The 26,564-nt window shown below is 44.6% G+C and overlaps 1 protein-coding gene across 1 annotated transcript; it reads left to right on the forward strand.

The window, feature by feature from the left end:
* The first annotated feature begins 267 nt into the window (after positions 1-267).
* Positions 268-12,219, forward strand: SPP2 (secreted phosphoprotein 2). Its single transcript, XM_074828323.1, has 7 exons — positions 268-369; positions 476-600; positions 1,964-2,086; positions 3,640-3,750; positions 5,379-5,433; positions 5,814-5,921; positions 11,913-12,219. Exons 1-6 carry the CDS (start codon positions 312-314, stop codon positions 5,909-5,911), a joined length of 570 nt encoding a protein of 189 aa, XP_074684424.1. The 5' UTR covers positions 268-311; the 3' UTR covers positions 5,912-5,921; positions 11,913-12,219.
* The last annotated feature ends 14,345 nt before the right edge of the window (positions 12,220-26,564 follow it).

The following is a 26,564-nucleotide window of genomic DNA, read 5'->3' on the forward strand; positions in this document are numbered from 1 at the left end:
GGCTAAAAGTAAACAAAATAACTAGATTCTGCCTTTGGATGTGGAGATATCAGGAATTCAGTGTTCCCTTTTAGTTGCAGTCCTGGGAAAAAGACACTGTGGCCCATCTCTTATCAGAGACCTACTGCTAAATGGAGAAAAGCTGTGGCAAATATTTACTCTCAGATCAATTCTGTTTAAAGTGCAATGTTTGTAGCAGAGCTTGGACACAGGAAGGTCAGGTGTAGGATCAAGGCTGCATTTATATAAAGACAGAGGAATATGCACTGGAAATCCTTGCTTAGAGAGGGAAAAGACCAGAGGATTTTGAAATGCACGCTATGAGGATCTTAATTTTTGTCCTCACACTGAGTGTTTTCTCGTGTTCAGGTAAGTTGCTCAGGATGGAGCCACGTCCTCTTTCTTACAGTGGTTTAGGGAGGAAAAAAGTACAAGACCACAATGAACTTCTAACAGAACTGTGCCTCCGTCTCAGGGTTTCCAGTGTACGACTATGAACTCCCTGTCACAGAAGAGGCTCTCAATGCTTCCATTGCAAGGATCAATTCTCAGTCATGGGGGACAAACCTGTATGGTGTTGTCAGGAGCCATGTCACAAGAGTAAGTGCACAGACAGCGGAGATCCTTTACCTCAGATATGCTTTGTGGTGATGCTCTTTTTCACCCAACCCTAGAAGCCCAGATTTACTTGGAGTTTTCTGATGCTGCTTGGAAGAGGGTGGGTTTGGGGCATTATCTGAAGTTATGGCTTTAGGAGCCTAAATATTCTTTGTGTGTTGGTTTGTAATTAAAAATACTTTAGGAATTAAAATTTTCCACTCCTAGAATAGAAATCTTTGAGGGATGTCTTGTAGGACTGTATTCAAAACTGCCGTTTTAAAATACCTCCAGCTAACTGCTTTGCTTTGGGCATAAAGTAACTTGGTTCATCTGAAGGTCTCAGCTGAATGTCCGCACTGCTACATAAATGCCACCACAAACACATTCAGGATTCTTTCTCCAATCTGTATTTATGTCATCTGACTCTGTACACCAGTTCTGGTTTAACTCTGCTTATAAATGTATAAATGCAGGCAGGAAACCCATATCTGTTTTAATTTGCATTGCTAAGAATTATATTGGATAGCCAGAGTTAAGGAGTTAAAGCTTCCTAATTTCAAGTTAGTGAGTCCGTGTTCCTGAACACGCTCAGAACCATTCTGTTTCTAGAGATGGCATGTATCAAGTCTTCTGCAAGAATGAATGATAAGATGACTTTTGGATTGATCTAGTTTGGAAGAAAAAAAAAAAGTACTTGAGAACAGTGGGGATTTGTTGTTTGTTGGGGGTTGTTTTGGGGTTTTTTGTGTCTCCCATCTTGAGCTAAAACACTGATTAGACTGTGAGAAGAAGAAAAGAAAATCCTAATGTGTAAACAAAAGCAACCCAACTCTCTAAAGCTTGCAGTGTTGCACGGATGCTGTCCGTCGAAGCACCTGAGCTGACAAGGAGCAACTCTATAAACTGCATTAATTCAATTGCTTGCAGTTGTGTGATTTACTTTCCAAGTCATGTTTTTGCAATAGACTTCCTAGCAGTCTAAATATCCAAAGTAGAGCTTTTAGCACCCTGATTCCCACAGAAGAGGGGGTAGCATGCAGGGGTAATGCTATGCTTACCTGCCTTTGACAGCTATAGTTCCCCCTCAACCGACTCTGAGCAGTAGGAGGATCCTGCAATGGCTGTGACGTTTCAAGATAAACCCCCGTGGAAAGATGTTGCTGTTACCAAGTCTGCCTGAGAGTAACTCCTGAGCACAATGAAGTAGCTGTTCCCTCGCACAATAATCTGCTCTAAATTGGGCACTGACCCATAATGCCCTTACGTCTTGCTTCTGCTTAACAAAGAAGCAAGGGTGCCGTGTAGTGGGCCTAGAAGAATGACAGGCACTAATTATATGTTGTGTTGCCCTTCCTTTTACCAGGTTGACATGTGGAACAGTGATGCCTATAGACTAGAGCTGCAGTTCAGCATCCGTGAAACTGTGTGCCCAAAAGCTTCAGGAAGAGACCCGTTCACATGTGACTTCAAAATTGGGCCTTTCGTGGTAAGTGAAGCCCCCCCTCTTCCCTGCAGGATATTCTCAGGACGTGTTGAAATGCTACTGGTGCTGAAGAATGAAGAATGTCTGGCTTTATGAAAACAAAACCAAATCCAAATACGACCTGTAGCATGGAGTGGGTGTTAGGTGGGAAGGGTCAGTGCTGGGAAACTCTTCTGCCTGGTCAGTGGGGAACACGGGAACTGCGGTGAGCTGAAAAGAGGATGCGTGTTTTGGAGCAGCATGTAGTGAAAGTGTCTGTGTGCTTTGGGATCAAATCCTGAAAGGAAGGTACGGCTTCTTTTCTAAGATAAGAGGGTAGAAAAACTGTCATTTGACCTGCTTTTGTCTGTCATGCAACTAGGCACCATATAAAGGCTTATCTTCTTATGTAGTGCCGATTCCCACTCTGTGCTGACAGCGCTAATCTTTTTCAGATTTTCAATTATCTTTTCAGCCTGAAATAAACACGGATCAGGCTCTCGATATAGCTCTTGCTGTGCTATGATTCTTAGATGACTAGCTTTGGTGTAAATACATCATCTTGGAATCTGGAGTTCTCTGTGCACAGTTATTTTTGCCAAAACATGGCTCCCACTGCAAGCTTCTGAGTGGTTGTGTCCTAACTGCTTACACAAATCTTACAAAGCATGTGGAGTAGCTCTTCCCTCCCTGTGTGCATTGATGCCATAGTGTGTGTCAGACTTCCACAGAGTGTCTGCTTCTTTGTGCTGCTCCTAGCTGAGCTCTTCTCACCTCTTTTTCCTCTGTGAACGGCTGCCAAACCTCTTTGTCCTTCCTGGGCCCAGTCTTTAGGGAAGAGGAGGGATTCTGGGAAGGTACCAAACAGATGGCACAAAGGCTTTCCTCGTAGCTTCTGAGCGCTGCTACTACCTCAGGAGGTGGCTTGCCCCGTGAAGAGGGGGGTAAACATGTCTTCGAGTATCACTACTCTTAAACTGAGCAGCCTCTGTGTGTGTGTAGATGGGACAATATGGAACTGATGAGTGTTGCTGCGAAGTTATCACTGTATCCTAAACAAACACCATCCCTCTTCTTTATTTCTTGGGGCAATACGGTATGAAAGATAGCGTGAGGATCTCTGTTTTCCAGACTTGGGTGGTAGGTTTTATTGGAGCTTCCGTCAAATCGTAGAGACAACTTCTTTAAAGGTAGTTTAACTTCCAGAGCTGGAACTGCTGTCGGCATAGCCCTGCACAGCTTTTCTTTGTGACTGGTGATGCCAGAGCCATGAAAAGGATTTGGAGATTTTCTTCAACCTTGAGCAGGCTCAAAGGTTTATACAGCTAATATGCAATAAGTTGCATATTAGCAAGTGGAGCAATGACTTGTGTGTAGTCATATGCTGCCAGAATATATTCACCTGGCTGCAGTACGCTCCAATAATTTGCTAGGTGTATAATCTTGCTTGAGTTTCTTCCTTTTGGAATTTGTTTTTAAAATCCCTGTACAGGTTCCCACCCCCAACGAAAATCCCATGAGAGGGTTTGTACTGTAGCTCTGCTGTACAATATTTGCTCTATTTTGATCTGTTACAGCCAACCACTTTCTGCAGAAGTGTTGTGGAAGTTTCCGGTGAGCTGATCTCAAACATTATTGTGCAGTGCCATCATGGCACATCCAGTTCCGAATCGATGAGCAGCGAGGAGGTAAGGAAGGGCAAAACTGATATTTGCTGCCTGGGGGAGCGAAAATTCTGCTCGTCCTCTTTTAAGAAGTCAGGTGTGAACTGCAACTCCTGTTGCAGTTGGAGGTTTTGATCAGAGAACTGAATGTGGTTTGAAATCCAGCTGTCTCCTATAATGCTTCACTTCCCATCAGCAGAGAGGTTTGACCTTGCTTGATGGATGCCTGGGGAGAGTGTGAATCCCTGCGGCAGTCTGGCACATCCACCAACTCCGACACTCTTTCTTCATTGACGTGTAGAGTATGTGCCTGGAGAACAGTGATTGGCACATCTGACAGACAGAAACAAATACTGATGGCTCTGGCTCTGTTACCAGACCCAGCTCTCAGCTGAGCATGTAGTCACAGTGTAGCTGCAGAACATTTGCTCTGCTGAGATTTGTGTTCCCTTTTTGAGCTCTTATTTGGTTTTTAAGGTGTAATTAAAGGCCGACCCAACCTGTGAATTCCTGCTAGCTGTTTTCAGATCACGCCAGTGTCCACTTTTTCTATGAACTGGCACTTGAACCTGGGTGCCTGCACTTACAGCACAGATCTACAGTGGGTGTTGTGCTTGAGGATTATTTGTAGGGAATAAAGATAGTTTCACAAGCAAAGGTGCCAGAGGATATGGACAGCTTTTATTTTTGGAGAGTGCAAGTGACTAAATAAATAACTTTAAGCAAACAGGATTCTGTCACCTTCTCTTGGTTTGTATTGCCAAATTAGCTTGTAATTATTTTTTGTTGTTGTTGTTCAGAATCTCTAGTCAGAGCTAGCTAGTGACTGCACCACAGGAAGTCTTGATTTGCAGGGCAGAAAGGCTGCGTGTGAAGTACTGAAATATGTAACATAGCCTTGGATGATCAGTCTGTCCTCTGTGGGTTAAGCATAACTCTTGTTTAATAGGGCACTCAGTATAAACACTTGCTTTTACAAGCAGACATCTTCCTACAAGTCTTCTTTAACCATCACTTACAATTCAGTACTGCTGCCAATATTCCTGCCGGGGAATATATTTCCTATGATGTTAATAAGGAATAAATGCCAAAGGGAATTATTGTACATGAAAAGGAAAGTATTTCTTTCTGCAGAGGGCTGCAGCAAGTGCACCGTAGCTCTTGCTCTAGAGCTGTAACTCAGTTCAAGGGATTTCAGCCTGGCTGAGATGGTGTGGTGTAGCTCCCGTAGTGCTGGTGGCTCTTTGGTTAGGGCAAGGAATTGTGATTGGCTGAGGATGGGATGTTGGATAGAGACCAACAAAGAAAGAGTATGGAGAGCTTTTAAAAGAGTAATTTGGGATAAATGAGTCAAAGAGGTGCCCTGTGTGACTGCAACACTAACTCTGCTCTCCAGGCTCTTCTCTCCTGGCTGTATCTGCGCTACAGGAAGGTCAGGTAAGGTATTAAGTACAAAAGATATTGACCTGAGAGCCTACCTGCAACCGCAGACTTCCTTAGCAACATCACTGCTTTGCAATAGTATCAGCAGTAATCTTGTTTTCAGAGAAATTAATAATGAAGTTTGGAATTTCTTCAGTGATCACACAGAAATGAAGAGAGGCGGACTTCTTGACAGATGAGCTTTTTAAGGAAATGTCTTTGGTTTACAGATGATGCGTATGCCGATAATGAATCCCAACAGGCGAGGCAACAGTCGCAGAGAAGGTAAGCCTTTTCTGCCACGCTGGACTGTCCTGGCCCATGTTTGCCTTTTGGATCATCTGTTTGGACCATCTGAAAGTCATCTGTCTGGGGGAGAAGAAAATATGGAAGACCAGCAGTTTGCTCAGGTCATGGCCAACCGCTTTTTCCTTTGCGGAGGGGTGTCTCACTGAGGAAGCAGTGAGGGCGTTGGGCTGCAGCGTGGGGCAGTGCTGAGGTTTGTGTACTCTGTGTACGCATTTTCAGGATTGCCAGCTTAGTGCTCTCATAACCAATGCTTGTGTGCATCCTCGAGGTTGTCTTCATGCTGTGCCGAATGCTGAATGAACATGTTTGAAAGCATATAACACTCACGTCTGTCTCCGTGTTCTTTTTTTTAAAAGATGTATTTGCTCCTGAAGCCTTCCCTTCAAGAGGAAGAGGCAGCAGCCGTGGAGACTGGCATAAACCCAGCTATTTCAGCTCTGACAAGATTGAATAATATGGTTTGGGTGAGTACAATTCAAAGTGTAGCTTTCATACACCCTAGGTCTGCAGGTTTTGTGGCAGGGTGGGAAAGTGACTGCTCAGGATAAAGGACCTCTTTGGGAATGTGGTTCTTGGCTGCAAGTGTGTTAAAAGCCATTTTACTCTAGACACTTGTAGGACTTGCTTATAGGGAAATTCAGTGACACAAACACCACTAGCAGCACCATTGATAGATGCTGATGGGGTGGCAATCTCTGGTACCTATGGAAGAGCTCACAGAACAGGACTCTGGCCAGTTGTCAAGGCAGCAGAAGACATTTTTGATTTTCCTCTTGTTGCTTCACTCCGAGGAAGACTGCAGAGCTCATGGCTTTCGCTCAATCTTCAGTAGTCCATCCCATATAGTCATGCAAACTCCAGTGTCCCGGTGTGCAGGTAGTGTGAACAGCATGAAAGAAAATCAGTCTGCTGGACTGAGTTTAGCACAGGGCTCAAGCCTTGAGCTACAGTTCTGCCTCCATCTGTCTTGGCTGACAGAGACATGTTTCTGTCTAATGTTTTATGGATACTTTGAACCTTATCCAAACTGTTTGCCCTTAGCATGGATGTATCGCTTGGCTGTGGGGTCTGGAATGTGCCCTGGCTGTGTATGGCAAAGACACAGATGAGTTGTCAGGTGTCCCCATCCTTCAGCAAGTCGCCTGCCATCTTTGTGCTGGTGCTCTCCTCCCACCCATGGCTTGTTGTGTCTATTTATACTGCAGACTCTTTGAGGAATGGCCATGTCTTTGTGCCGAATCTAATGCGACAGGTCCTCAAGGGTGCACAGTTCAGCAAACAAAAAATGAACGTGGTAGTAAGGTATCCAGGAGAACCGAGATGCAGTTTACCCAGGGCAGGTGTTTGTTGCAGAGAAGCTGTGAAGGAGATGCTTGGAGCCCGATTGATGGGGATGATAATGAAAGGCACTTGTGATTCATTGGAACTGGCAAGGCCTATCCTACACAAACCACCTTTGCTGACTTACTTCTGAGGCTCTATGTGGGAGTAGCTCTACTTGCTGCTGATATTTTACCTGCCGTCTGATGGAGTTAAGCTAAAGGGAAGCGGTTCTGAAAGACTTTTAGCAACACGGAATGGAGATCATTCTTTGGCATGCTAAACAGTTTTAAAGTAGTTGGGAAAGGAAGAGGAAATTACTTAGCGCTATGTCTTTGTGATTAACAAGGTTTTGCACACTCGCTTGGGTACATATCATTAGCAGGTCTCTGTCCCTGCAGACAGTGCCAGAACTGAATGCTCCATGTGTGTGGAGCTCAATTCAGGCCTGCTGCATTGGAAACAAGACAGTTTTAGATGTAATATAGCACCGATGACTCACCAAAAACTAACACATGTTACTCATAAGCGTATCCGTGGTAAACCTATATGTGCTGAAGGAGACATAGCCCCTGCTCTCCTAGAAACTAGATATGAAAGGAAAACCCAGTCATTCTGCTAGGTCAGGTCTTCGTTTGTAAAAATGATTTCATTAAATCCGTATGCTATTTTAGTTTATCCATGAGCCAGTAAAGGTGATAGGCTGTTTTAATCACTGCCTTTCCTCTTATAGGAATCTCTAACTTTTCTAAATGTCTTTGAACTTCCTTGAGCATATTGCAGTGGCATTCTGGTGTGCACTCTGTGTCCTTCTGGGTACCTTTAATCCAAGGAGATGGTGTGGAAAGACTGAGGCTTACTGAAGAGTAGCATAAGGTTGGCTTTCTGTTCCAGAGAGGGACAAATTTTATAAATGCCTGACCATTGCTGGCTTCTGAGAACCAAACTGTCTCAGTCTGGCTGGGTGAATTTGGATTGAACTTTCTTCAACCGATCTTCCAGAAAAGTAGTGGGGAAGGAGATCTACGTGCTTGAAATGGGGACACATCCTTTTCTTTGTGTTTGGAAAATGCTAAGTATCTTAAAATTAATTCTTTGGCTCTCAAGAGGAGCTATCCCCATTAAGCAGTAATCACAAATGTTTTGTGTTCCTGTATTTAATGTCTAACAAATCTCTGAACAAGAAGCAAGCTGTAAAATCTTCAAAGAGAACATGAAACAAACGGGGAGAAATTTATGGTTCTTGAAATCCTGTGCAATTCGAGTTTTAATACCTTCTGCTTGCTCTTGAATATAGGTTGCAAGTGTCATTTATGGAGCTGTGTTTCATAGCAGCGTCCTAGGTTTTGGACATCTCAGAGGCAGATACATCAGGATATTAAGGGAAAATTTCAAAACCCCTCAAAACTCCTTATTTCTCTTCTTTTTATTGATTTGACTTGGCTTTAACGTCTGGAGAGGATTCTTACTTCTCAATTTCACTTCTATCCAGAATTAGAGGATTTCGTCCATGGGTTTAATTTGTAGCCACACATATCCAAATTATTTCATGCGTTTGAGGCCAGGGAAAGTTATTCATGGCTTTTTATCCTGTGTTTTGGCGCCTGTGTAATCATGGCTGTCATTATTACAAGCCATGCTGTGATGGCAGTGTTTGGTGGGGCATGGGAAATATGGGCTGTGTTTTGAGATGGCAGTAGCTCAGCTGGCTTAGCTTAGCTGAGAATATTTTGGGGGAGGCTGGGCAAAAAGCAATTTAATAATAGAAGACTTTCATCTCTTACTCAAAGAACCTGTTGTTGACAGACAATACTAGACAAGTTCAGGTAAGAAATGAAATGTGATTTTTTTATGCAACAGTATGGGTAACTGACTGCTGCTAAAATTACTAACTCAAGTGACTGACAGAGCTCTTCATGCTGGATTTTACATTTTCTGAACTAGATCTTATCTGTTTGGCTACAGGAATTATTTCAGGGGAATCCTCTAGATAAAGAAGCTAGGCTATCTCACTGGTGCTTTGTGGCTCTTTATTTATTAGAATGCGCTAAATATTCAAGAGAAGAAATCACTGCAATTGTTATATAAAGAAGAACTTTTTCAAGTCTGCAGCCTTCAGACCCACTGGTCTGCTGGTGCCTGCAGGAGTTAGCAAACTGCATATGAAAGAACCACATCGGTGATTAATGAGCTTACTTCGGTGACAAGTCCTAATCAGATTTTCTGGATTTATTTCCTAGTGCATCTCTGGAACTGGGGAGATTGTAAAATTCACATGTCATGCTGTGGACCAGTTTTTCCCAACAGATAGCTCGGGCACCTGAGTGAGTGACAGCAGGAGAGCCAGCTGCTGTACAACAGCTGATCACCAGTTAACAACCTTAGCCTGCAACAAGCCTTAAGGTCATTAGTTAGCTTGGCCTGCTAGGTATGTGCAGAGCTTGTTGGAGCTGTGACAGCTGCCCCAGTGTCCATAAAGGGCATGTGAGTGATGCAGTCAATCCCCTGTTGAGCCTCTTGGGGAGGAGGGACTCCTGCTCTGAAAGGATGCTGTTTAGCATGCACACAACATGAAAAGCTTTGTGTATGTGCACAGGTACAAGGAATTATGGCTAGCATTAAGCTGGAATCTGCTTAATGGTGTTTGTGGCTCTGAATTGCAAAGAGGAGCCTAAAAAATGGCTCAAACTCACTAACACCTTGAACCCCATAAAGAAAAGAGCCCCAACGCTCTGCTCTTCCAAAATCAACTGCCTAAGGCAGGTTTTTCTTTGTACAGGGTGGAGTCCTGCCTATGACTTATGTCTGGAGTCTCACCAGCAATGTTTCATTTCCTTGAACAATAAAATTAAGAAGAAAGCTCCTGCCTTTGCTTGCAATATACATGTAGATTGTGAATGTTGATTTTCTCTTACTGTCATTAATCACACAAAGAAAGTAGATTTTAACAGACAATCAAATTCCTTCTGTATCAAGCCAAGGGGCTGTGATTTCCTCCTTGAGTTTTGTGCATTTTTCTTAAAATGACTCTCTGGCAGAGTTCTTACCTGGCATGGCTCACTGCTGGTGGGAATGTGGTGACGTCAGTTGTTACAAGCTGATTAACAGCCTTGCAGAAGCAGGGTTTTTTTCCAGTCGAAGAATAACTGGCAACATTGGGCCTCTTCTCATACCCAGGAAATTCAGGATATGGTGTAGTTGAGAACAGTCAGTGTTAGGTTAATGGTTGGACTAGATGAACTACAAGGTCTTTTCCAACCTACATGATTCTGTGATTCAGAGTGAAATGGATTGCTTGTTTTTCTGTCTTCTATAAAATAATAATGGAGCAGGGTGCATAAGCCTCCTGGGGCATGGCAAAAAGAGCTTTTATTCCCAGTGTCCTCATTAAGAAGCTGCTTGATTTTAGTTCCAGTTTTGTATTCTCATGGCTTCATATATTCTGTCTTTATTTTTTCCTCTCCGTTCACCCACCCCACTTTCTACAGTTCTCAGAAAGCGGCTTATTGCTTTCTGGAGAAAACAGCGAAGCATCAGAAGGAAGGAAAATCCCTGCAGAATGGGATCTGTTGCATAGTGCATGAGCTCCATATCGGATCAGCTTTGAGAGTGAGAGCTAGAGCAATTTATTGCTTAGGCAACGTGGAGGAAATGACAGGCTACCCTTATATTCCTCCTGCCTTGGAGTCAGTCTGTGATAGCTCAGTCCTTGGTGTCACCCAGCATCAGTGATATGCTGTAGCAGAGAAGACAGCATGCTTCCATCTGTTCAGAGCTGAAGGACTGAAACTGAAACAGACCCAGGCAGGACCTTTGCTGGCGTTCAGGTCAGATCGTGGTGCAGGGATGAAGCAGAGGTATTAAAGCAGAGAGGAGAATTGCTGTGACAATCTCTTGTTGGTATTCTGAATGGCCGTGATTTTTGCCTTGCCCTTTGTCCACCTCTTCTGGACCTGTTTTGAAGGATTAGACCCACTCATGCACTGAGGAAGTTGTGTCTGCTTCTGGAAGGCACAGAGCTTGGGTGATTCCTTAGAGTTCACTGTGTCTTTAAGGCCTGATTGCAAGCCCCTTAATCTAATTCCTGGAGAAAACCAACAGGACTCCACTGGAGGAGCAGAAAGGGCTCTCAGCTGTCTTCCAGCCTACTGCTCAATGTTGCATTTTGCAAGCACTAGAAATGAGCTTGTCAAAGAAACATGCAGGTTGGGAAGGACCTCTGGAAGCCCAACCCTGGCTCAAAGCAAGGCCAGGTTCGTGAGGCTGTGTAGCTGAGGTTTGAATATCCCAGGATATAGATCTTTCATCCTGGCTGGGCGCCAGGTTCAGTGTCAGAGCACTCTTGGGGGAAGATTTTTCCTTAAACTGACCTGGAATTTCTCATGTTCTCACTTGTTCCTGATTCTTCTCTTGTCACTTGGTCCCTGATGATGAATGTAGCGGCTGCTTCTGGTTCTTTGGCCTGCAGCCCCCATCTCCAGGGCTGGGCAGGACCCAGGCGCTCCTGGACAAGCTTCTCCCAGTGGGTCACTCTATCTATCACTACCACATGTGTGGACACTCCTTTCTGGCACAAATCTATCCCTAAAATTTTACTAACAAAATTGGCTTACAGAAAAATTTCAGGTTGCCATGGTGACAAACTTGCTGAAGATAACAGTGTAGGCTACAGACTGCTGTAGAACCAGTCACATGTTCCCTTAGAAAAACATATCTCAAATTTCTTCTGCATATTGTAGCTCTTAATTCAGATACATTTCTCAGAAGGCCATACATCAGCTTATAGCCTCCACCATCTCTGCTTTTGAGAATTTACAATATGTGTTGATATGTGGCCCATGTTACTTATTTCACTGTTGTTAATTTTTCTAGCAGTCTGGGTTTTTGGTTTTTTTGTTTTTTTTTCTTTTACACTAGCATTGACATGACATTTGTGCACATGTGAAGTGTGTTGCATATGCAGGTTTCTTTTTGCAGATTCCTCATGGTGTGATTCTGATGCTAAACAAATTAATAAGCAACTCAGTGAAGCTGAATAAATATTTTCCAAGGCCATGGATGCTTGGTTAGTTCTGTGAAGTATGAGATAAATTTTGAGCTATGACATTTCTCTCCCCTCCCTTTTTTTAAAGTAGATTGGAGAATGAGGAGCATCAAGATTCAGAGATCCAGCATGGGAAGAAAGAACCTGGTGCCATTTCCTTTCCTCTTTTTGTGAAAAACATTTCTGTAATGAAGTGACAGTCTTTCCCTAAACTCACTTTCTGCTGTAATGTCAAAGGGCCGTTGGATGAGCTCATGAGATGCTAAATGCACACGCTTGATAACCACCTTCTGATGTGTTAGAGCTCACTGGGAGGACTGTCTCAGACACCTAGCCTAACTGTGTCAAGTCTGTGTTGTACAATCTCATAATGATGTTATTAAAGGATCGTTATTCCATCTGCTCTGCGTTGCTCTCTAGTTGCTTGTAATTTTCTGTAAGGCCTGTAGCTAATTATTGATTCATTCAAACCAATAAAGGCAATTAATTCCTCTTTCTCTGGGGTGGGACAGCTGTGGACAAGGTGTCTTGCTACAGATCCAAAGCTTGAGTTTTAGCCCACCAGCAATCTAGCTTTAATGGGTGCTTGACAACTAATGTGGGGAGCTGAGGGAAGCTAATGACCCTGATGGTCAGGTCCTAATGACTTTCTGTTTCTCTCCTGCTCTTTTCAGTCTTGCCCCTTTCTCTCCACTTCATGCCACAGAGCCTCCACGCCACCCTTTGGGAAGGGAAATGTTACTGTGCAGTTCTGGGGTTTTCTTGTTTGTTTTTTAAGGCTTTCCCACCAAGTTTGTTCTTTGGTTATGGTTATGGTGTAGGCTGGTATTAGGGGTGTGCTTCTATGCATCCCTCATTCACCTAGTACAGATGTGACCCCACTGGACATATTTGAGTTATCTGTAAACAGGCAATAGAAGCTGCTCCTACAGAAGCTGTCATGTTCATAGTGAAGGTCCTGAAGAGGTGCTTTGCATGTAGCTGGGATAACAGCAAAGCTTCACCCCTATGCTGGGTTAGTCGTGCTGGTGCCTGGATGAGCAGGATTATAAGGACTAAGCAGCCCTGCAGTGTGGGGAGTCTCTCCTGACTGAGCTGCAGACCCTTCAGACTGCACACTGGAGACTCTTGTTGCAGCCAACCTGCTTGGGTGACTTGATTCCCTGAATGTTACATGATGCCGAGATCCCAATGAAATAGGTTTCCTCTTACTGAGCACTGTGAAGCATGGCTTTCCACTGCTTCTGGCTGCAATGCAAAGAAACCAGGTGAGGAATTTGCAATTCTGGGACCAAATGTGTTTTTCTCCCTGTCTTTCTCTATGTTTTTCTTTCCTCGTTTACATCTCCATTTTTCTGGTACGGGGTGGGAAGAGGACTCTGGGGGAAGTGCCTGTTGCCTGATCACTAGAGATCCAGATAGGTGTTTTTTACCTTGCTTATGATGGATTTGTGCCAAACTGGATCAAAATAACAGGTGAATTTTCTGTGGCAGAAACAGTCAAATTAGTTGAATACTTGGCAGTGTCATTTAGTGCTGAAGACATCTTTAAAACCTACAGACATAGCAAAGCTGTCCTCTTTAGGAAGACATATCAGCTGGGTTTTAAGATCTGCTTCCATCCCTGTTCACTCCCACCACACCACACACTGCCTTGGTTTGCAGTTGTGCTGCTGACTCCCTAGTACTCGGCTGTCTTTCTCGGTAAGTGGCGGTCATGGGAGCTGCAGAATTGATTGTTGACTCCTTATCAGTTATGCAACCATCCCGCCTCTCAAAATCAACTGATTTTTCTCTCTCTAAAGCAACTCTCCCATCCAGGTTGACTCTCAGTTAATTTTCCTTACTGATTGCAGCAAGGTAACCTGATTTGTAGGGATTCTATCTCATAAATGTGACAACATGTAGTCAGAGGAGGCTTTGATGATTACCCATAGCAGCAGCAGGGAGTAGAAGGGGGTGAAAGGTGTTGATAAGGTGTGGAGTAGAGGTCCAGCAGAGGAAGGGCTGTTTTCCTTACTCATGGTGGTTTTGTTTTGCCTCTGTCAACAGGACTGGGAACATCACCCCTTCCTTCGTTGTGAATGCATGTCTCCAGAGTCCTCGCATAATCTGTTTCTCTGATGCAGTAGAGTAATTTTTGCTCAGCATCTTCTTCCTAATAAAGGTGACTTCACACCTTTGTGCTGATTTTAGGTAGAACCATGTCTTGCGGGGAACGGCTGAGGGAACTGGGGGGGCTTAGTCTGGAGAAGAGGAGGCTGAGGGGAAACCTCATGGCCCTCTACAACTCCCTGAAAGGAGGGTGCAGAGAGGGGGGATGAGTCTCTTGAACCAAGGAACAAGCACCAGGACAAGAGGGAATGGCCTCAAGCTGCGCCAGGGCAGGGTCAGACTGGCTCTTAGGAAGTATTTCTTTGCAGAAGGGGTTGTTGGGCGTTGGAATGGGCTGCCCAGGGCAGGGGGGGAGTCCCCATCCCTGGAGGGGTTGAAGAGTCGGGTTGACCCAGCGCTGAGGGATCTGGTGGAGTTGAGAACGGTCAGTGTGAGGTTCATGGTTGGACTGGAGGAGCTTCAAGGTCTTTTCCAACCGAGATGATTCTGTGATTCTGTGATTCATGACTCTCCATTTAAAAGCTGGTGGAAAGAAACAGCTTAGCTCCTTTCAGAAACTCCTGAGCTCAAGTGATTGTGGCCTTTCTCTTCTCATGTAGACATGTATGTCTTCCTGTCCTAGACAAAGGCATGAGTGAGCAGAAGAAATTCCTGGGATGTTCCTCTAAGACCTGACTTTGTCTCCTGGAAAGGATGAGGTGGATTGACACATGAGCCTGCTTCAGCTGTGCTTGGACTCTTCCCTATTTCACCCTTGTTTTTCCCAGTTCCCAGCAGACAGTTCTCTTGGCCTAAAAGCAGTCATATTTTGCTGATAGAGCATAGCAGCAGGCCTCTGCATCAGCGAACTAGGTGGGGAGCATGTTTGCTACAAAATCCTTATATCGTGGCTCTGTATGTCAGGGAAAAGAGACAGAAGAGACTACTGAGTTTGGTAGTGGGTCTTTCAAGACCTGGAGTAGAAAACTTGTCTTTGGACTAAGGGTAGGCTAGCCAATGCTGGAATGATGAACAGAGCCTGTCCCTTGCTCTTTCAGGTGCAGTGTGTTTGGGGAAATAACCATCTGTAAGCAAACAAGAGTGGAGCACAGCTTTCCTTCAGGAAGCTACTTTCAGCATCATTAATTTACCTTATCTGCCCTCTGCAGACAGAAGTTCAGTGGCAGGGATCTGTCCCTGCAGGGATTTCCATCACTCATGGTATACGCTGCCAGTACATTGTCACTGGCAGTGCACGGACATTCAGATTATTATACATTCACAGTTACTGTCTGAGCTAAAAAGTCTTACTACTGTTAAAGAATAAAAACCGAGGTTGCCTCTGACCTCCAGATGTGACCCTTGTATAGAAAAGGTCTTCTGCTCTCTTAGCATTGCTAACACAGGTGTCCCACAAGCAAAAACTTCTCAGAAAGCAGGACTTTGCAGTCATGTCCCTTGGGAATGAGGGCAGGAGTCTGTCTGCAGGCACCATTGTAGCACATGCATGGGCTGTAACATCTCCTTTTGATAGCCGTAATGAAAGGCCAGCCCTCTCCAGTATACACGGGACACCTATATGCTAATCATATGCACACTTCTCTAAAAAAAAAAAGCAAAGAAAGCACTTTTTTTCCCCAGCAAAATGGATTACAGGTGCTTTAAGCTCCTTGTTGCATGTATGCAAATACCTTCACACCTAGAAGCTGATGTGGCATCTGCTGTGCAGATGTTTATCTGGCGCTGGGGAGTGATATTTTTCTTTGTCTGCATTATTCAAGTCTTTCGTGGTCTCAAATTGCTGACTCAAGCACTTATTGCTCCAACATACCAATGATAGTTACTACGGATGTTCCCTTCCAACTCCCATGTCCGAGAGTTTGGTCTGAAACACCACAACCGCGTCCAAGAGCAAATCTCTCCTCACTGTGACTAAAGCCTGAAATCCTACAGGGGTCCTGGTTCTGTTTGTGTTCAGCCACGTCCTCACACTTGTGGACTCCCAGCCTCCAAGTACACTGGTGGGCTCCAAAACTGCCTCCCTCAGAGGCAGCAAGCTCAAATGGAGAACTTTATCATCAAGCCCTTTTTGGACTCCTGCACCAAGAAATATTTTGACTCATCCATTCGCATGCTACATTTTCCATGGCCACCCTGCCCAAGCTATTACAGTGGCTTTGTTACGTGAGAACCTATGTTGTATGAGGGACATCAGCATTCTGCGTTTAGCACAGAAAGGAGGAATGCTGCAAACAGCAAGATGCAGAGCGGAGTACACCGAGGAGGAGGCAGGCTCTGTCTAAGCAGACCGCTAGTTTTGTTGTTGGGTTTTGCTTGGAGAGTGAAGATTTATGCAGCAGCAGGGACAGGGAGGGAGCTTTCCCCACACCACTTAGAGATGCTATTTGCAGTGGAAGGAATGTGCAGAGTAGAAATTCTCTTCTTGTAGACTTTGAGGTTGTTCAGAAACTCTTGAGATAGCAAAAACAGGAGCTTTTTCTGAAGGGAGACAGCAAAACCATGGGATATTAGACTGGGGCTTGCTCCCTACAGGGGCTCTGTGGCACTTTGTTTGAGCCTTGCCTCACCAGAAGGTAAAAACATAGTCACCCTCTCAATGCAGAGCATCTGCAGTAGTTGTAGGCTGAGGAAAGAAGTGAGGACTTGTGCTGATTTGGACTCGTGCTATGATTTGGGCAATGAGTAGGAGCTACCCGCTGCAGCTGGGGCAGTGTCAGGAGATCTTCCACACAGTGAGCGTGTCCTATACCTCCAGCACCTCGCTTTGTCCCTGTGGAAGGAGGGAAACTGCTGGTTTTTTACTCTATGAAAAGACAGCAAAACCTGCATTCATGACAAGATCAGTTATTTTATATGCATGTTCCCTTTTATTTTCTGTACACCCCAACAATTTTTTTTGCTGACAGTGTCTGAACAGGAATTCCCATGATGTGGTATGGGTGAAGGACAAACCATACAGTGGTGTTGTAGAAAAACTGGGTTCAGTTCCCTTCTTGCCCTTCAGTCAACACTTGAGGAAAAACAGTGGTATTTGGGCTCCAGGTTGCCACGGCATTTCATTTCCCAGACCGTCTCTTTGCCGTCGTGCCGCAGATGCTCAGTGATAACTGCTGCATATAGTGCTTGACACTGGTATGGTTTGTGCCACCACGGGAAGCGTGCTGGTGTGTTGGCAGCCCCAGAGCAATTCTGTTCATTTCGGCTAGCTGGGAACGGGTAGAATTACCAGCAACTAAGAGGGGTTCAGTGCTATGTGAAACTAGTCTAAAAAAGTTTCTCAAAGGGCAGAGATCATCTCGAGTGAAAGCTGGAGGGAGCCTAGCCCATGTTAGGAAGAAAGTTATTGCTCATCCTGAAGGAATGTGGAGATTTCCTGGCATACACTCTACTGTCAGCAACCTAATCTCAGGTGGGTGACAAACCGGCCTGACCCCTGGATGATCTCTCTGAAGTGAAGGATAGGCCTTAATTGCCAAGCCCGTGTCCTGATTCAGAGTAGTGAGATGCTGGGATCAGAACCTGAGGATTTTCCAGTCTTGACTCCATAGAACGCGCAATTGTCGGTACGTCTGTGAATTCAGCACGGAGTCTTGGGCGGGTTTAAGGAGACACAGCTGTGCTATGGATGGAGCACATCCCTCATGGCAGAATTAGTAGCTAATGCTGAGCATCAGCATTCCTGCCAAGACTGTTTGTGAGCGTGGCTGGCCACTTCTGCTCCTGTTTCCCACCGGTGGTGATGCCCACTAGGTGTCAGAATTGAATAAATGCAAGGCTGGCACAGGGGGGACAGGATCCCGCTTTTCAAATAATTCTGATTTTTTTTTTTTTTCATACTGAATTTCTGGCCTGCTGTGTGATAAAATGACTTTTGGGGAAGGAGGATCTGTTTGTTTAAATGGTGAAGGGAACAGAATAGGAGGAGTAGAAGTAACTGAGACAAAAAATCCTGGCCAGTTTAGAGTGTATGTTTTGTATGTGGGAGCTCAGAGTTTCAATTCTGCTCCCAGCACAACAATGGTTTTGCTATTTACTTCCAAGGACGGTAGACTTTTCCCTGTCCTGCATGACAAACTTATCGTTTTTGATAAAATGATAAAATTTTGATCAAATTTCCCAGCCATCCCTTACCTTGGACTACAGGCTGTAAGGTGCCTTTGGTAAGAAGAAAGCTAGAGAAATGCTGGTTGCAGAAAGGGTTTAATTTTATAGTTTAAGTTTTCTACCTGTTCTTCTCACCCCTGCTTCTCGCTCCCGTCTCTTTTCTTGTTCAAGAGCTCAGCTCATTCACTGCAGCTGATTAACGTTAGCGAGGGCATCATAACAGCTCTGAAGATTGGGCGCATTAATTAATGCTTGCACAACCTGCAAGAAATTTGCTGCTGTCTGCCACTGTGCTTTCTCTTTCAGACCTTCTGCTGGCTTTAAAATCCTCTTTTCCCCTCTTCCCAGGACAAATTGTTGCTTCAGTCTCACGGTGCAGTGGGGACTTTGCAGGAAAGAGAGCACCAGCAAATCACTGGAACCTCAGACCAGTTCTCTTGAATGAGCATCTGCCCATATTGCTGGTGGGGTGTGGTGGTTCAGCTGCCATGTGAAGACCCAAGAAGGTCTCCCAGCTGATCTTGGCCAAGGTGGCATGTTCTTGTAGTTTTCTTCCTGTGGCATTGGCAAGGAAAGCTCATTCTCCTTTATGATGTTCTCACATGCCTTGCTGTCTCAGTCTAGGGTGACCTTGACTGGTCTCAGTCAAGGGTGGCTCAAAACATCTCTCAGGGGAGGAAGCACTATGTTGAGTGACTTGTTGAATGTGCTTGTCCTGGCCGTAGCTGGTTCTTCTCTTCCCAGAATATGATATTTCCTTTCCACTTATCTTGGGTTTTCTTCATACTGTCTCTGTGTCACTTTGTTGGTGACACAAGAACTTACCATTAGCGACCCTCAGTGTACTTAAGAGTCCAGCCCTGTCTTTGTTACTGCTTCTGACTGAGCTGTAGGTCTGAATCTTTAGCAGCAGCAGCCAAACAAAACACTTTCCCTAGCACGAGGAAGAAGCAAAACAGGAATCAATCCTTTACTGAGGGGCTGTGATGCTAATAGCATTAGGTGAATACTTTTTTTTTTTTCCCTCCGTTTGTTGCTCTAGTCCTGTTTGATTCCTCAAGCACTAAAATCCTTGGGGAACTATCAGATTCATTAGTCACTGAGTACCTTGGCACATGCCCTTCCCCATCTTCCAAAACCTGTTTGTTTTTCAGACTGATACTAAAGCGAGATCCATCTGTGCATTTCTGCCTTGGTTGTCAACACGTGTGGCATTTGTTGCAAAGACCAGCAGTGGATTTCTCCCACAGCTTTAGTCCAGGTAACATCAGATGGCTGATAGTGCACTTGGCAGTCCTCCATGTGGTGAAGGCTTCTGAAAAGGTGGTGATGATGTGTCTATGGGCATTGCTTCTTCTCAAGGGAGAAGCAGGGAGTCTGTGCTAGAAAACCAGTGTTAGACCAGGCAAAGGAAGTTTCAAACATGGGTCTTAACTCTTTCAAGGAGTCATGCTCCTGGAACTGGTCTAGATGTTCATTGCAGATTAAGTCAGGGGGAGGTTAAGCTGGAAGAAACGGAGCCCAAGAAGGAAATTAGGATTTCTTGTTGGCCTCCAGAGACCAAAGAGGTTTAGGGCATTAGCTATCTGTGAGACTTGGAGTTGAAGAAGGAGACCACCAGGAAAACCACAGAGCCTGGCAGGGTCCCAGGGATTACAGGCCATGATTAATGAGAATTTAAAAAGAATCTTATGTGCTTTTGGAGACTGAATCTTTTTCTGAGCAGTGGGGAGGTGCTGCTGCTGGCTGAGCCTCTTGATCTGGAATGAATAATGGAGAAAAAAATAACAGCCTCCCAAATTGAAGGCTGTTGATTTAAATGAAAAAAAAAAAAAATCCATGATCTCATCAAAAAGAGGAACTATGCAGAGGACTGTGGGCCAGAAACATTTAAACCTGGAAATTAAAACAGTAAGCCTCATGTCCACACCAAGCATATCAGCTGAATTGATCTTGAAGGTATATTTGGAGTGTAACAATGTAGTGAAGTCTTGCCAGTGCTGTTTCTGCAGAAGAAAGCTCAGAAGTGTTTGGGATGGATCAGGAAAGTAGAAGCCTGATCTAATCTTCCCAAAAGCCTTCTGACAGGCCTTCCTAAAGGAATATTAGAGAAATGAAATAGGCATGATGATACAAGTTGAAGAAGTGTTACAGCTCAAAAACCGTCACAGATGTAATTACAAAGTGAGTGGAGGGCACTTGACAAGTGCAGCTGGAGCAGAGGTGGTTGGTGCAGACGACCTGTTCTGTTGGTGCCCTTACAAACATTCTAGAATAAGGCTGCAGACGCCTGTGTGTTACTGGGATGGGGCAGCAAAGGCTCAATAATCTTTTCTGTGAGTGTTTTAATTTTCTTTCCTGTTTGAATACTGAAGGCAGTCTTGGTCACCAGTGAGAAATCTTCATTAAGTAGGTTTGCCAGGTATTTTGTGAAATCAAGATGGGGAAAAAAACCAAACCAGACAACCCTGGGATGGTCTCTGATACAGAGGCTACTAAGGAATATTTTTATAGCTTTCCTGCTTAGTGGAACTGTCTTGCAGAGTATTTTGAGGGGAAGAAACACTGACTGTAAGAAATGCTAGAACTGACTGCAAGAGCCTTTGACTTGTTTGGTTTTGTAAGCTGGTTAAAACTGTTGTTTTATTAATTGCAAACTTTTTATCGTCTTGGAAAGAACTGAAATAAACCCTTGTCCATGGAATTGTTTTCGGTTTCTTGAGCTCCTAAATGCTTTTAAAGGATTCACAGGTCCTGATGGTGAATTTTCTGGAACAGGCATTATCAAAAGATAACCCAGGCCTCACACCATGTTTCCTAGCAGAAAGAAAATCATTCAAATAGATGAGGTTATTGCATCCAGAAAGACTGTCACAAGAACAGGAGCAGTGTTCAAAGCCTGCCTCTTTCAAAGGGTCGAAGCAGTGGATCTGTGCATCTGCAATGTGTTCAGTGAACCAGAACACAGCCTTTTGTCCAAAAAGCTTACGTGCCAAAGCCTGCAAATATATCTGCTGAAGTGGGGGTGTCTGGGGAAAGACCCGAAGTGAATGGTTGGGTGCTGTTGCTGTTTGCCTGTGGTTTAAAGAGTGTCACAGGTTTAGTTCTTTCACTGAAAGAGGATGGAACAAAAGCCTGAAGCTGAAATATTAGGCCTTGGGTTTCTGCCCCAATTACATGACTGAATCTTCTTTAAAATGACTATTCATTATGCCTATTTCATAATGAAATTACTATTTCGTTGCTATCTGCCGTTGCACAACAGGCTGTGTTCTGACACTTCTGAATTTCTTGTCTCTGGCTGAAATAACTCTGCAAAAAGTTGCCAATAATCTAGTTTCCCTAAAAATCCTATTTTTAGGAGAACTTACTATTTATTGAAAATGTTGCATGGTCCCCCTGTGAACAAAAGCACAGATACTCAGCATGGTGCTCATCCTGTCATCGACTGACATTTGCGGTTTTGGCTCTGCTGGAGAAGAGCAACTTGAAGCAGAGGGCTGGAGTTCCACAGGGACATGCTGGTAGGCTGGAGTCTGCCATGGTTTGAATGTGAATGCTGCTGGCAAGGCAGGAGACTCCATCTGTTTTGTATTCGTACCCATGCTCTGAGGATAAGGCAGGGCTCTGGGCTTGGCCTTGCAGGGGCTTCAAAAGCCAACGTGCCCAAGAACCTGGCTTGTAGGATTGGAGTGTGATCTCTGCAACGTGCACCTCCGAGCAGCCAGAGAAATTGCAGGACTCAGATTTGGGTTTTAAAGCTCTCTCTTTGTCTAAAGTACTTGATGCTGGGGCTATCAATTTAAGGATAAGGCATCTGTGAGACCTGGTGTTAGTGTTTTTCCTTCCGACCCTGAGCACTCTCAGATCTACCCGCCTTTATACAGCCCTGGTATGTGCAGTGGTGGAAGGAAGTGGGCTTGTTTCATCTGGTAGCTGTCAGATCCAAGGGCCGATTTGGCAAAAGAGGGGGTTTCTTGTGCTTGGGCCTCCTCTTTCCTTCTAGAGAGAAGGAGAAACAGAAGAGATCTGTGTTTGCAGGAAGAGCTGCTTTTCAGTTCCCAACTAAAGGGAGGCATGAAGGCTTTCTTTGCCCATATGTGTGACTTGCCAAGAGTGGGAAATTTACTCTTTAGCAGCCCATGACATATGGCAGAATTCAGTAAAGGCTAAGCTGAAAGCCTTGTAAGCACTTTCTCTTGTCCTTCTCCGAATGTCTTCTCTCTTACCTGCTGTCCCTGTGAGTGCGGAGTATGACGTGACTGCTGTGCCGCTGGTGTCCTCAAAATACACCTCCCCAGCCCATAATGTGTTAAAAAATATTGCAACGGCTCATTGCAAAGTTGGTAAATGATGTTCTGAATGGCTGAGCCTGGCATGGGCCAATATTCTTTGCCAGTTTCCCTTGCGCTAATCCCAATTAATGTAACCACAGGACATGCTGTTGCACGAAGATACAGTGAACAAATGCTTTGCAATGATTAGGGACCCGTACACACTTGCTAGTGTGGAGTGCTGCCCAGTTTGAAGTTACTTGCTCTTTTGAGTCCACTTTTAGAGTAGAATTAAAGAAGTCAGCCACCATCTGGTTCCAAGACACTGAGTTTAGCAAAAACAATAAAAAAGTCTGGCTCCCGTCTTTTCTCCCCCCTCATCCTGCTCTTCACTGATCAGGGACAGCCAGTTCAAATGTGCAAGTAAAATGCGAGCTGAAAACATGAAAGGCAGGGAGACAAGGCAGCTCTGAAACTAGGTTAGAGATGAAATGAGCCTGAAATTTGGCAGCTGTAGGCAAGGCTGGGTGGCCCTAGGGAAATGGCTCAAAATGATTGATGAAATAAATGATTAATGAAATGGTGTGATCAGCCTATCACGGGATTGCATTGCTGTTTGGTTCCCAAAGACAGAAACTGAGAGGAGCCATGTGGGTGTGAATGATGTAGAGGAAAGTGTGCAAGAGCAGCATCTCCCAGAAGACAAGTAGATCCCTCAAGTCAACCTCGCATTGACTTTATTGCACCCCACGAGGTCTAAAATATGCCCCTTGCTAATACCCTGTTCAGAGGACTGAGTCACCATTTGGTATTGAGATTTACCATCTGCACAGCTATCCTTTCTCTGTTTAGGCAGCTCAAAAAGAAGACATATCATTTTATGCATTGGTATTTGCTTATCTTTGCTGCCATCCACTGAACACCTGGGCAGAGCAAGTTTTGTGGTGTATCAGGAGTATCAGGTCTCCTGGGCTTCCAATGGCTTTTTGTATAGGGGCAGTAACAACCTTGGGGGTTCAGATCTCATTCTGCTTTTTCCTGGCAGATTCTTATTTCAGGGAAGCAGAATGTTGGTGTGAGTTGTTCAAAGAACAGCTAATCTGTCATGCCGATAGTTGTGTCAGTGTGGTCTAAATAAGAGATCAATCTATGTTTACACCCCCCGCCAACTTCTCAGAGAGAGATTTCAGAACTTGGAGAGTGGCTTGTGGGAACTTGTTGCATCTGCCATTTGATTAATAGATTCAGACTTTGGAATGACATAATTATGCCCTCAAGGTGTTGGTTTTGTTTTGTTTTGTTTTGTTTTTTTTTCCCCAGTTAAAAACACAAATAGATCACTGCTGCTCAGGTCCAAATGTCTACAGTGCAAAATACTGCCAATCAGACTCCTGTTCATTAGGAGTTAGCTTGAAGAACCAGTGTCTTTGGACCCATCAGATGACTTCTTTATTTCCAGAATTGCAGACGCATGCGTTGGCTTTCCATGGCTAGCATGTCCTAACAAGTGGCCACCTCCTACTGTACAAGCTTATAGCAAAAGCCGCACCAGGAAGATGTAATTTCTCCCAGAAATTGCAGCACCTTCTGGTTATTTAATGCTAACTGGCTGGGATGGCTGGAGAGTAAATACGTATGTGTATGTATACACATCTAGATATAAATGTGGCTATCTTTAATATCTACAAGATTTTCTTCTCCCCTTTCGCTCTGCAGTTCTCCAGCTGTTGTTGTTTAGGAGGACACTGTTGTATAGAAACCATGCAGTATAGAAATGCCAAATTTCTTCACCTTTTCCTTTCTGACATGAGTGACTTCTTCAGCACAGCCTGGTAGCTGCAGTGGTATTCTGAGCAACACCAGTCTGGGCTTTGTTCCTGCTTTTGCTGGTAAACAAAGAGGCAGCTAGCTTTGCAGCCCCATATTGATTCCAAGAGCTGCACAGGGAAAAAGAGCTCTGTATGAAGGTTGATTATTTCCCTAAGGGCAATAAACTTACATGGAATGGATTGCCAAAGGACTAAAAGTTGGATTTTTAAGCAGTCCTGAATTTAGTCCTGGGTAGCTGTGCTATAGAAATGGGGTATGCTCAGTCTTTTGTAACTGTGAGTGGAGAGCTTGTAGTGTTGGTTACTCGCTAGGCTAGATGTAAGCTCTGGTCTGACCTGGAGAAAGGTTAAGGAAAAAACCCCATATTCCTGTGTGTCTGTGTTTTGCTCTTTCTTTTCTTTTTCTTAACAGCAAGACTGCGTTTTGGGGAGTGTATGCTCTTTCAAAGGCTTAGATGGGACTCTTGGGCTGGGTGACATCACCATTTAAATGCTGAGGTGGATTTCAGGTACTTGTTAATTTGGTGAGCATGAAGTCATGAGCTGGTGAACTTGGCTGACCTTCTGCAAGCCACTGACATCAGGAGATAAAGACCTCTTATGAAACCACTAGGTGTTACACAAGAGCCATTCCCTTCTCTCAGTCCTGCTGACAACAAGGCTGTTTGGGTGGGTCCTTGACAAAACTTTGTGGGACTTTTGTGAACAATTACCCATAATGGTTTGCCTCCAAGGAAACTTGCTCTGATTCCTGCCATGCACTTGGGCTATGTTAATATCAGTGGGGCAGTGTGGCCATGCCTCTTTTTGGCTGACCATCAAGAGGCATGCATCCAAATGTGACTTCCTTTGGTCCTCAGGAAAGCCAGACCTTGCAGCCTTTCCTTCGCTGCAAAGGCGTCTTTTGCTGAAATAACCAGGTAATTGTCTTCAACTGAAACCTCCAGGGCATGGAAAGCTACCAAGTGTCATGTCATCAAGACTCTAATGTTGGATTGCTGCTGAGCAGGCTGGAAAGCCCTTGAGACTGAAAATCTCTAAGATGTGTCATCATCATGAGACAGAGAGAGAAAAAAAAAGAGCTGTAGAGAAGCCAGGCGCACTGGTCTCTTCTTGGATGGCACTGGTAGAGATTCTGTGGCACAAGGAAGCCATCTTGTTTTCCTGCAGGACTGCTTTCCTGTCAGGTCTTGGGAGCAGAGAAGCCTTAGGAGGAATGTCATAGACCAATTTCTTGCTCTCAGACTCTCTTCAACCATTCCCTGGCTTCTGCAAGGGCACATCTTGCAGGCTCACTGGCATGCTGGGAATACAAAAGGTAACGCTCAGCTGCTCTTCATGCTCTTTTCCCTGCCTGTCCTCTTTTTGTTCTGATGGCTATGACACGTACATCTCAGGGCACTGGGAATCCTGACAGTTGCTGAATTTGGTTTCAGAAGCCAGGCTGCACTTGTGATTTGAGGTTTCTTTGCGTAAAGCGAAGGATGGAAAAAAGCATTTTTTTAAAAAAGGTAGTTTATTAGAAGAAAACGGTGTAGAACAAAATAAAACGGTATACTGAAAGAGATTGACAAGGTGGTTTCATCAGCTGCTTGCTCTCACAATAAGTATATACTTTTTTATCAAAAACTAAAAAGCTTTTCCAAGCGAAAGGTATCTCCAGTGCAGCATGCTGCACCTTGGCTTCTCTTGGTTTAAGTGAAAGGCAGTGATGACTGCTTCTCTGAAAGCAGCAGTGAACAAGCCAGTTCTGCTGCCTGCAGATTCCCAGGGAAAAGGCATTGTGCAAATGTCAGAAGAGTATCTCAAGACTTGAAAAAGCAGCTGTCACTGCTTTCCCCTTAACGTGAAAAAATATGCAGGGGGTGGGGAGAGGATAGGACAGACAAAAACTGAACTCCAAGCCAGAAGTAGGTGTACCTCTGAAAGCAGTTTTCTGATCAAGAGGTCACTTTCTCTCCATATGTGGTGAGTTGAGCCTGGCCAGCTGCCAGCCACCTTCCCAGATGCTCTGTCACTGCTCCTCCTTGGCAGGACAGAGGGAGAAAATAAGATGGAAAGCTCACGGGTCAAGATAAAGATATGGAGATCATTTACCAGTTACTGTCATGGACAAAACAGATTTGCCTTGGGGGAAATTAATTTACTGCCAATTAAGATAGATTTGGATAGTGAGAAACAAAGACAAAAATTAAAACAACACATTCTCCCCACCCCCTCTTTTCTGACGTTCATCTTCACTCCTTCATTCCCGACTCCTTTACCTCCCCTGTCCCCTGAGGGATTGGGAGAGGTTGTGGTCAGCCCATAATAGCTTCTCTCTGCCAATCCTTCCTCCTCACACTTTTTCTCTGCTCCAGTGTCGATCCTTCCCATGGGCTACTGTCCTTCACGATAAACATGCTTCTACGTGGGCTCTCC

Source organism: Strix aluco, chromosome 6 (genome assembly GCF_031877795.1).
Source record: "Strix aluco isolate bStrAlu1 chromosome 6, bStrAlu1.hap1, whole genome shotgun sequence".
NCBI lineage: Eukaryota > Metazoa > Chordata > Aves > Strigiformes > Strigidae > Strix > Strix aluco.